General features: G+C 44.5%; 2 protein-coding genes across 2 annotated transcripts; both read left to right on the top strand.

Annotated features, from left to right (window-relative positions):
• The first annotated feature begins 219 nt into the window (after window positions 1–219).
• LOC118245525 (centrin-2) lies at window positions 220–5,226 on the top strand. The gene is made up of 5 exons (XM_035541793.1): window positions 220–345; window positions 480–638; window positions 2,206–2,334; window positions 2,952–3,089; window positions 3,914–5,226. Exons 1-5 carry the CDS (start codon window positions 274–276, stop codon window positions 4,001–4,003), a joined length of 588 nt encoding a protein of 195 aa, XP_035397686.1. The 5' UTR covers window positions 220–273; the 3' UTR covers window positions 4,004–5,226.
• Window positions 5,227–6,052: 826 nt separating this feature from the next.
• Window positions 6,053–9,912, top strand: LOC118245445 (uncharacterized). The gene is made up of 4 exons (XM_035541637.1): window positions 6,053–6,199; window positions 7,951–8,079; window positions 9,452–9,589; window positions 9,826–9,912. Exons 1-4 carry the CDS (start codon window positions 6,053–6,055, stop codon window positions 9,910–9,912), a joined length of 501 nt encoding a protein of 166 aa, XP_035397530.1.
• Window positions 9,913–11,717: the final 1,805 nt, after the last annotated feature.

Genomic DNA, 11,717 nt, shown 5'->3' with positions numbered 1-11,717 from the left:
CACGCCCACCCACCGCCTCTCACCCCCTCCCCTCGCGCACGCCCTGGGCCGAGCATCGCGCCAGCCGACGGCCCCTCGCTGATTGGTCCCGCCCTCCCCACTCTAGCCAATCGCCTTAACGGAAGGAGCCGAGGCTCCTCCCCTCTCTGCTCCCTCTTGGACCCGCCCCCAAGCACGTATTAGCCAATAGCCATAAACCAAGCGCTTCCCGCGCTCGGCTCTCTACCAATGGCGGCGGTGGTTACCATAGCAGCGGCGTGGCGGCGCTAGCCAATGGGAAGGGGCGGCATTGGACAGAAGGGCTGTCAGGCCTGGAGCCGCCCGGAGGCAGCGGCCGCCGGGATGGTGAGTGGGGCCGGGGGGCGACCGAGGGCGGCCGGGGGGCGACCGAGGGCGGCGCGGCGCGGAGCGGAGCGGAGCGGAGCGGAGCGGAGCCGAGCCTCCCTGACGCCGCTCTGCTCTCGTGTCGCTGCGCCAAGGCCTCCGGCTTTAAGAAGCCGCCGCTGGCAGCCGCGGCCCAGCGCAAGAAGGCGAGCCCCAAGCTGGAGCTGACGGAGGAGCAGAGGCAGGAGGTCCGCGAGGCCTTCGACCTCTTCGACGCGGACGGCGCTGGGAACATAGACGTCAAGGAGCTGAAGGTAAACCTGGCTGCTGACAGCGCGGCCCCGCATGGGCTGGGAGTTAACGGCGGCACAAACGCCTAAGGGACCCTAAACAGGACAGAGGCTCTGTTTTTTCTCCAGTGTAACGTTTCCCTGTCAATAGGCACGTTGCTAATGAGCTATAACTCTTTTCTGCTGTCTCTATGACCAAAACACACTGCCAGTTCTGTATTTGCTGCACCACCTCCTTCTCTGCTAGTAAAATAACCAAAAGGTTTGTACATATTAAAAATGTAAGGTTTTCCCCCCTTTTATGTGCTCTCAAGAATTGTATGTTTTGTGATTTAGATTGCCCAAGATAAGCAATGCGCTAATGTTACATATTTTCTCGGTTTTATTTATCGCTGAAAAATGTCAGCCTCTCTCCACCCCTGTCCTTTGGGAAGAACAGTAATCAATAAATGAGGGGTTCTTCTGCTTTCAGAGTTGGCCCTTTCTCTTTGCCAGCTGGATGCCCATATTGCTACAGACGACTGGGAGGAGGAGAAATGATTTCAAAGTTGACACTTGTCCCTCTATAAAAGGAGGAAGAAGCAAACTCGTAGGCGTGCACATGCCTGTGCAAGTGAAGGCATCTTTGGTGTGCTGCTCATAGGATTGTTTTCTGCAGTTGTGCAAAGTGTCTGAATTGTGTTTTCTTTAACATTCATTAAGATAAGTCCTGGTCACTAAAATGAAAAAAAAAAAACTATTTTAATTTTCCTGTGGTCTGTAAGCTTAAGAATTTCTATCTTTGTGCTGTCAGGTTAAAGTTCGTTAAGAGCTCAGTAGAGCTGCAAGTATGATAGAAACTTCTTTCATGGAGTCACTTGCCTGGAAGCATGTTCCTTTTTTCAAGATATTTCTAGGTCTTACACTTAGCCATCTTGCTTACAAGAGTCTGATGTGAGCTTTTTTATTGCTTTTATTCTGTGTCGTGTTTCTCATTGCAAAGAGAGTATCAGTAGCGATTCCCTTGACAGGAAAGGAATAATATTCTAGTCTTCAGCAGCACCGGAAATCGCTATCCACAGTGCTACATCACAGTCGCAGGGTCCATGTCACTACATGAGTTTGTGGTTTTTTCCTTCAATATATTAATGAAAGTGGGACCCTTTCATTCTCTGAATGCCCACTGTAGGAATTAAAACAGTGTATACCAAAACGGGTATGCTAAGTCTTTGTAAAAGAATCCAGACTTGCTGAGAGAAATCTTTTCTCCCAAGACTTTTATCCACGTTCTTGTCAGTTGTGACCTGGGGGTGGTGGATATGGTGGTTAGAAAGTGTTTAGGAAATTTTGGAATTAATTGAAGGAGTGACTCCAGAATATGACCGTTTGCCTGCCTGTTTTCTGCATCTTGGTGCACCTTTGCCTGTTTTAAAAAAAAAAAAAAAAAACACAACAAAAAAAAAACTTGCTTGAAGACTGTTCCTTGACCTTGCTGTTCTCTTTGAGACACCAAATGAATGTTTTAATATAGTGTGGTATAAAGGTTAACTTTTTGTTTCCTGGGGTTTTGCTTATAGTTTTGACTGATTTGTAACTTCTTTTGTCCTTACAGGTGGCCATGAGAGCACTAGGGTTTGAACCTAAAAAAGAAGAGATCAAGAAAATGATATCAGATATCGATAAGGAAGGAACCGGAAAAATCAGTTTCAATGACTTCTTGGCAGTGATGACACAGAAAATGGTTTGTAAATGTTAGAAATCAAGTTGAAACAATTCAGAAAATGGTTGAGTCCCTTTCATCTCCTTTTGGTTTTAGTGAAAGATCAAAGTACTCCCTTAATCTTAGCAATAAAATACGTAAAACTTACAATGGCAAGACAGAAAATGCCCTGTCTCATTTTTAAGGTAAGGTTGAAAGAAAGATGTCATTAAGGTTTCTTTAACAGTCAGTTTTGTGTGTGTGTCAAAAACGAAAAATTGCGAAACCAAGATTTTCTGGCCTGCAGAAAGCTGTCCGGAGTATTAACGCATTACGCGGATGACAGATATTTACAGATGAAACCTCTGCTTTTAAAAATCCTAGAAAATATTGAGTAAAAACAAATATTTAACAGAGGTTTATCCTGATACTGAAATCCCAAGGACAGCTGGCTAGATAGAGAAAAAAACTCCCTGAAGCCCTGCTGTCTCTATCTACCTTCAGCTTTTGAATGTGTACTGCTGGGCTTCTTTAAACTTACTCTTAAGAGTTTCTCAGTCTTTCTAACGCTTGTATTTTATAACTGCCATCTTTATTTTGGGTATTATGTATGACATAAACAGTGCTTTTTTCTTTAAACTTATGCTTCCTTCTCTAAGGCTGAAAAAGATTCCAAAGAGGAGATTCTCAAAGCTTTCAAACTCTTTGATGATGATGAAACTGGCAAAATATCTTTCAAAAACCTCAAACGTGTAGCCAAAGAGCTGGGCGAAAATCTCACAGATGAAGAGCTGCAGGTTTGTACCTGGTGTATGAAACCATATAATACACAAACACTCGCTGGCAGCCTTTGTGTAAGATTTAAAGGTCCAGATTATGTTTTGTCTGTTGAATATGAAGGCAGTCAGAGAATGTTTGTGTATTACTTTGTTTCATGTTTACATTAATTTAAAATTTAGGTGAATGGTCGTAGTCTAGTTCTCCTGTTTGGAAGATGCTCAAGCATCTCTCTGGCCTGCTCAGCACCAGAGCTGGTGAGAATAGGGAATGGGACTGTCTCAGTGGGGAAGGAAGCCATTTAGGGGTCAGTAAGTTTTTAGGTAAAGGCAGCAGTCTTTCAGTTTTAGGTGCTGTCCTAGCATCCTGTGGGATCCTTACTTTTAAGCTATCATGGGTAATCTAAGCTGGCTGTTTCTTGAAAGAAATGGAAAAGCTTCTGTCAATTTGGGATTGGGAAATAGTTTCTGAGGCCAAAGATGGATTAAGCACATGTGGTTCCTTAAATTGTTTCACAGTAACTGTCACTGTGTCAGTAGAATTCCACTTTTATGGAGTTGAGGTGATATAAAAGGAACAACTCTGCTCTGAGCATTTGGTTTCTTCCAGCATCGCTCCTCTAATACAGCATAACTCTATACACATTTATATATAAATATAAATTTGTGTAAAAACATATTGTTATCTAGTTTAAAAAATATTTTGTAGCACGTGAGGTCTGACATTGAACTAACACTGTCCTTTCCGATACTATTTACTAAGAGTGGCTCTAATTCGGAATTAACCTAATAATTGTCATCCTACTCTAATCTGCATCTAATTTCAGAATACAAATATATTTCAGGAAATGATTGATGAAGCTGATAGAGATGGGGATGGAGAAGTGAACGAGCAAGAATTCTTGAGGATCATGAAGAAGACCAGCCTTTACTGAAACTGAATTTTATTTATTTTTGCACATGTGTGTATATGTTTGGTAGGTGCCTCATTTTTTTTTTTTTTTTCCAGCCTTTTATTTCTTTTGAGAGACCAAAAAAGTTGGCTCAATACTTTCTTGTAAGTGGATGGTCTTAAACTTCTATTTGTGAACAGTTACCAACTGCTAATCTGTTTACATGTCGCAACGTAGTTGCTTGTTTGTGCTCCTAAGATGTTTACACTGTTCATTTTTGATACACAAATCACATTTTTCAGTGATAGTATTCAGTTCCTTATCTGACTAAAAACCACGTGTCACATGATTTATTCGGTACAGAGAAGACTCGAAACCAGAAAGTGTAAAGCTGTATTTAGCAGCAGTTGAAGTTTCTGGTTTAATGCCTTGGTTTAGGCCCAGTTACAGTGAGCTCTTTATATGACACATTTATGGGGATCGACTTTTTTTTTTTTTTACTTTGTTTTATGGTGATTATTCCCTCCCCCTTTTTTAGAATGCCCTTTAAACTGAAAAAGTAAGTAAATAGACTGCTGCAACTTAACTTACTGCTATTCAGTTCACATATTTAAAAAAATCTTTTTGCAAAAGAGGAATGTTACCAATGCTGATGATCTGTATGTTTGCAGGAATATTCAGTGGCTGCAAATATAAGATTTTCCTTAAAATAAAGTGTCTTATTTTAAGCCATCAGAGTTGTGGAAAGAAATATACAAAGACACAACTTCGCTGGTACAACATTCACTCTGATGTATGGGCAAGTAACAAAATGATTCTTAAAGGTACTCAAAGAGTTTCAACTTCTAAGTCTTCAGAAGGGCCCTAGTTACTAAACACTTGTCTACAGAGACAAACTACACTCTGTTCTGTCTTTGAAGTGGCATTTAAGGTAAGAGCATAATTAAAGGATGGCTCCTGCCTTGTGTTGGAAGAAAACAAGCTCCCATGCCCTTCTGCTACTTCTGTTTGTTAAAGATACCAGTACTTCCTCTGGTGCCTTTCGTCCTCACTCTCAGACAAGGGAAGGATGGATTCTTCCTCTGTAGAAATGTGAACATCTTTCTGACTCAAAATCCAATTTATTCCTTTGCTTTTCAGTCAGCATCTGCCCTTTTCCAAGTGCTGAACATTCAGCTTACCTCCACAGTTCATAAATGTGTGGGGGGGAAAAAAATCGAAGGCTGAACTCAGCATGAAAATAAACGATAATTGAATTTGGCTTATATTGTGTCGGTTTCCTTTTTGCCTTTATCTGTTGTTAAAAAATGGTTTATACTGGAGAAAGGGAGGGGATTCTTGCCGTCTCATGTCCCCCGTGTGGTGAAGAATAAGACATACACATGATAACATGAATGATAAATGGGACATCAAAAGCTCTGATAATTTAATTTATCAGCCGAGGTCAGTTTATCAGCAAGGCCGATGCTGCTTTCTGTGCATTTTCTAGTCCTTTATCCAATCTACCTCAATCTCTCAGTGACCTTCTGTTGCTGCTGCAACAATTTATGGTTTTGTTAAATCCTGAAGGCAGAAACCTGCCTCCTCACCCTAAACTCATTTATTTTACCTAACAGCTGCAGCTCAGTATACAATTCAGCGCTGATGGTTGCGCTGTAACGCTTCTCCTCCAAAAAAGCAGATGTGGGTCATTTTCTGTCAGCATTTGCGCTTGCCTTGCCCCAGAGCTTCAGCTCTCCAGGCAGGGTAGGGGCAGTGGTGTTTTGAAGGCCTCGCTACAACTGAATTTTATGCACAGGACACTAATGGGGATTTCAGACCAATTTAGTTGCTGACAACCATGAGAGGATTTTGTGTGTTTGTAGGAGCAAACCTCGGGAAGGGGGTGAGCGTTTCAAACAAATCATGAGAACCAAGGAGCGCCCGTTTGGGTGTTTGTGGGAGTAAACCTGGGGCACAGGGTGAGCGTTTCAAACAAATCTCGAAAACCGAGGAGCGCCCGTCCTGCGCCCCACAGCTGAGAAGCGCGGTTGCCATGGCGCCGGGCGGGGGCCTCCCTCAGAAGTGCCTCAGGGGGCCGAGGGTCCCTCCATGGCGCTCGGGGAGGCAGCGGCAGGGAGCGGGGCTACCCCAGGCCCCGCGTTCCCCCTCAGCGACCAGCAGCGGCTGCAGCTGCGGGAGGCCTTCGACTTGTTCGATGCGGACGGCTCAGGGCAGATGGACGTCGGGGGCCTGAAGGCAAGGGGCTGGGGGAGACGGGGCGCGGGCAGGGAAGGCTGGCGGCTCCTCCCCGCGGTGCCTCTGCTCCGAGCCTTATAACCCATACCACAAAGGGAAAGTGATCGTTACTGTGGTCATACTGTGCCTGCAGCGGGAGTTCATAGCAGGATGCAGAGCCTGTCAGTTGCTGACTGAACTCAGTCCAAACCAGTGAGGGTTTGTGTGTGCCTGATCCTCTCTTTCTTCCCTTCCCCACCGAGTCAGGGAGGAACATCAATTTGCTATTGGACACGCAAGGAAAGGTCTCTTAACATCCCAACACCCCCTGCCCTCCAACAGCCCTTACAAGGGACGCCAAATGTCTTGTGTAGCTGAAGGGCGTTCGGTCTGCTGCTCTCAGGGATGTGTTTGCAGTCTGAGCAACCCGGATCGGCAGCCTGGGTCCCCTCTGGCTGGGAGGAAGGACACGCTTGCTTTGTGACTGAGCTTGCACTTGGAACTTGAATTACAGTAGTCAAACAAAAATGACAGGCGATAAACAGAAATGTTGCAAATAGGGCTAATCATTTACAAGCTCCACCTGTTGTGGAGCTGTTACAGAGCAATTAGTGTTTGCCACCTATTGCTTTTGGACCGCTTACTGTGCTCTCAGACTTTGCTGCTGGAGCTCGGGTTTGTCACGCAGCCTGCAGTGAAGTAAGTGTTATGCCAACACTTTAGCCAGGTATTCTTAGGAGGGACCGAAGCCTTCCTTTTCCTTGGCCCTCGCCTGCAGCTCTTCCCTGCTTATTTTCCACGACCTCGTAGTACTGACATTAGACGGCTACAGAACACTGTTCTCTAGGGACACAACAGTGGATGAATAGCTTGCTCTGTGTTCTGTACGCCCCTCTCCTGCTCTGCCCCTCACGTATCTTGCGCGCAGCTCCTTCCTCCTCATACGGAGAAGGGAGTTGAACCAGCTCGTGTCTGCACAGAGGTGCTGAGAGCTGGGTTAGTTAGCCCAGATCCTGCCCACTTCTTTTTGTTGCTGTGTCTGCGCTATGCACAGTTGTCAGAGCAAACTGTGGAAGCAGAGAGGGAATTGCATAGGAAAAGTGTTCCAGGTTAAAAATAACCACAATATAAAAAAAAATATATATTCATATGTAAGTGAGTATATATCAATTTCCTGGCACTGTTGGGGTGGAGGGGAATGCAGTGTTTAGTGGCAGGGGAGCAAAAAGGAGCTGATGGAAGTGGTGGAGGGTGTTCATGTAGCAAGCAGGAATTGCTATCAGAGACTGTGCCTTGAAAAGTCACAACCTGGATCTGTAAGAGTTGAGATAACCTTCACATTCCAAGGAGGGTTATTTTCAGTAGTCTGATTTAAGCAACTCCTTTATCTGTTTGGCTTGATAAATATGTCTTTGGGTTAATAAATTGCAATATAAGGGCAAAAGTGAGCATCTGGAACTGGTCTGGGGGTTTTTGAAACTTCTTAATTGGGTAAGTTATCAAGGATAGCCGCATGAACGTGTGTAGCCTGTTGCCATGAGCCCAGGTTCACTGCAAAGTCAGAAGACCCGGGGGAGCTCTGCTCTGATGTCTGCACAATGACAAGCTGTTTGTACGGTTATCTTTGCATATGATTTCCAATATGGCAAAAAGTTTTGTTTTGTTTTGTTTTTTTTCCCCTCAATTTGCATGTACCTGCTCGTTTCAGACATCTTTCCCTCTTTGTTTCTGTTTGATTTGTACAGACGTGGGTCTGTTTTCTCTTTTGACAGATAACCGTGAGGGCCCTGGGCTGTGAACTGAGGAAAGAGGAGATGAAGAGAATTATCTCTCAAGTTGATGAGGAAGGGTCAGGGAAGATAAATTTTGAGTCATTTCTGCAGGTGATGGCTCAGAAAATGGTGTGTGAGCCCAGCTGGTCGAAAAGACTGAAATTCCTCTTGCCTAACTTTACAATGCAGGTACTCACAGTAGATTGGGTAACTCTGGTTCCCAGCAGGGGAGAATCAGGAGTTTCAGCTGAACTGTTTTAGATACCTGCCCCAGGGTGAGTTGTCTTTACCCCTCCTGCCTTTTTCTGCGAACTGTAGAGGGCGCAGAAAGTCCACTTCAGGTAGAGACAGCTGCATTTCAGCAGACAGCTCCTCCCCAGCCTTGAGTGCGCTGACACACACAGTGCCGGGGGTTTTCCCTGCAGAACCGAAGGACCCAGAAACCTCCAGGAAGGAGTCCTGCTGTTAATGTTCAAACCATAGCAGAGACGAGCGTAACATGAATTGGTGCAGCCCCCATTTTCCCTTCCTTAAACCTCTGCACGTGGAATTTCCATCTGCGTTTATAGTCACATAGTTCTCGATCTTCTTAAAATCAAGACAGCAGGGGAGCAAATGCCACACCTTGGATGTACACGAAAATTTTGCCATCTGTAGAGAAATCATTCCTCAGTGCCCACTGATGTTGCCAGCACCTCCTGCTTGTGGAGTGTCCTCCGAGCTGCTGTTTGATACCAGCTTTTTGCTTCACGTTCCTTAGACTGCATCACACACCTGGGATGCCTGTGGCTCAGACCCCTCTGTATCCTCCAATGCCTGTCTGCATGTAGAGGCTGTTCTCAAAGAGCACCAGTGTGCCTGGTTCTGCCTCTCTCATCTTTGTGTTTTCATTGCAAGGCTTTGTGGGGTGCCTGGGGAGGTGGCTGGGGCACAGCAGGTGTTGCCATTCCTGTGTCCATGCTATCATAGTTGCCAGGGTGTGTATGCTTGGGCTAAGAGCTAAGTGAAGATCCACATTTTCCCCCTAGTAATGCTTTGGAGTTTGGTCAAAGCTCACACCTAACTGCAGGCTTCTGTATGTAGTGTCTGTGTGTGAGGTGACTAAGGGCAGTCAGAGCCAGCGTAGGCCTGGCTTTCTTTTTAAATAAAATCTAGCTGTAGCCATTGGGTCTTTCTTGGCAGCTGCTTCCTCTTCCAGTAGCATTGCTAATCCCTCTCTCCCTGACAAAGCTTTGTCAGGATATTCCAGGCCAAATCTCCATGCTGTTCTGACAATTTTTCTTGGAACTTTTCCTTTAATACACAATAACACCAGGGAAAAAAAAAAAACAAAGCAAAGGTGAAACAGCAGGGATAAATAACCCTCTTCTATCACCCTTTTTTCCTCAAAATGATGTCTTGGATTTGATTCTAAATGTTTGCTGTGTAAAGTGTCTGACTGGGGATTGTAGAGCTGTAAGATGTCATGCTTGCATGATGACATTTTCATTTCCTTGATAAGGCAGAGCCATATTCAGAAAAGGAGATCCTGAAAGGTTTCAAGCTGTTTGACTATGATGGCACTGGCAAGATCTCCTTTGAGAAACTCAAGCTGGTGGCTGCTGAGGTTGGAGAAGACATCACAGATGAGGAGCTGAAGGTTTGTGAATTACAAATATATTCCTCTTACTCAGGGAGGGAGGGGAATGTCTTACTGGTTGGGGAACTGTGCTGTGTTGCCTTGCAAGGGGCACGATGTCTGTCGTGCATTACACTAATGTGAAGCCTTGCCTGAGACCTCCTCTGGTAACATCAGTGGCAAACACCAGGCTTTAGTGGCCTCCACCCTCTCAGATCCCACCTAATCTGGTCTCCCAAGTCTTTGTTATCCCACAGGAGATGATTGATGAAGCAGATGCGGATGGAGATGGGGAAGTGGATCAACAGGAGTTTCTGCGGATTCTGACATTGACTGACCTGTAACTGCGATTTTTTTTTTTCTCCCATTCAGTTGTAAGCAACTGGTTGCAATGTGACTTTTCTCCAACTTCATTATTTTTTGTTTGTTGCATTTCTTGGGTGTGAAAATATACCAAGATATTGTTAATGTTTCATCTTTGGTGTTGATTCTGCTCCATTACTGCAAGCAGTTTTCCACATCCCAGTAAACAGTGTTGCTACTAACTCTGTGTCAGTGTGAGTTGGTTCTAAAGGTTGAGCTTAATTCACATTCTGCAGCTAGTCCCTGGAGTTCTGTCTGTTGCAATTGCATCCTATAGCTTTCCAGCCTATCTGATAAGTTAGTCAAAACACTCTTAACCTCAGAAAACCCTGTATAACTCTCAAATGGTAGCACTTATAGCAGAAACTTCTCTGCCTTTCCTGATCTCCTGCATGGTGTAAAAGACAAGATTTGAGGTCTTGGGTGCGGTTACTTTCTGTAAGGTAATAAATATCTTAGGCTTTGGATTTCCCTTCAGAAAGAGCAGTACAGGAGAAGACTGTGCAGCTATGAGGTGGAAGATGTAGTGAGGTCAGGTCTCCCATGGATTTGTGCTTCCTTTCTAATCATTTAGGAACGCAGATTTAGACCGAATGTTCTTCTGCGGTTGGGATACTCAGCACGGTTCTCTCTGGGGGATTGTCGAAGGACCGAGAGAACTGTGGACTTTTCATGCTAAGCAAACATTCCCTCTTCCTCCTGGCAGCTACTGTCCCGAAACTGGCTGGTCCTTTATACCTCTGAAGGCTTTTATATCTTTATTAAATGTTGTGGAAGATGGGCGGCAGCTTTAAAATGATTGGCAGGGGTAGCAGTGGGGAAAAATAACACAAAAAAGAGTGATTGGATAAGCTCTGTGTTTTTAGGAAGAGGGTAAAACTGTCCTATTATGCTACTCTGGGCTTTTCTGTCCCTGCCAGAAGTGCCTGAGTCCCTCTTTGCTACTCCACTGCACCATGTGGGTTAATTCCTTCCCTCTCTAGTCACAGGTGGAGTCTTGAAGGATCTTCCCATGTTGTTGAGAGTGCAAAATGCCAGTGTTTTGGAAAGGATATAAAAAGCCTGAAGAGTTTGCTTAGAAGAGCCTCAGAAAATAATTGTTTGCTTAGAAAAAATGTCTTACACTGAGACAATTTAATAGCTCAGTCTGTAATGATTATATAATGCTTCATGTAGAATAAGAGCCTATATAAGAAGAACATATCAGCTACCACTAAAAAGATTTTGAATCTAATGGAGAGAAACCCGCATTTTCCTGAAAGTAAGCTCTTCAACTGTGAGAGAAACAAGGTATGGTTTATCTTAAATAACATTGATTAACTGTGGGAATGAGCTATGAAATAGTACAGCAGTATCGTTAAGTCAAAACTGAGTCTTCTCAGCAGGTTTGCTTCAGTAAAATGTGAGTTACTGCGCTCTTTACAGCTCTTGCAGAGCAGTCAGATTATGTAGACAAATGGTTCCTTCTGGCCCTAAAAATCCGTGCCTGGCTTGTTATCTGAACAGCTCAGTGGGATGCTCAGCTATTCTTAGTGTCTTCTCTTTGCCAGACTTTGCAATCACCCAACCAGTTTACAGTCTGCCATTCTAGTTTCAGCTAGATTGGTATCTTGTCTGTCCCTGTTGGAATGCAGAATTGTTGCTTCCACATTGTTTCTAAGAATTTTTCTAGAGACTGGGAGAGACTGGAAACTGCAGCCCTAGGTCTCACCCTCGACTCTTTCTGGCTAGGCTGCTTCCAAAATATTCCATGCTGCCATAACGGGTCTTGGGTTAATATAAGAGA

Source organism: Cygnus atratus, chromosome 13, assembly GCF_013377495.2.
Source record: "Cygnus atratus isolate AKBS03 ecotype Queensland, Australia chromosome 13, CAtr_DNAZoo_HiC_assembly, whole genome shotgun sequence".
NCBI classification, from domain to species: domain Eukaryota; kingdom Metazoa; phylum Chordata; class Aves; order Anseriformes; family Anatidae; genus Cygnus; species Cygnus atratus.
This window is presented reverse-complemented; position numbering and strand designations above follow the sequence as displayed.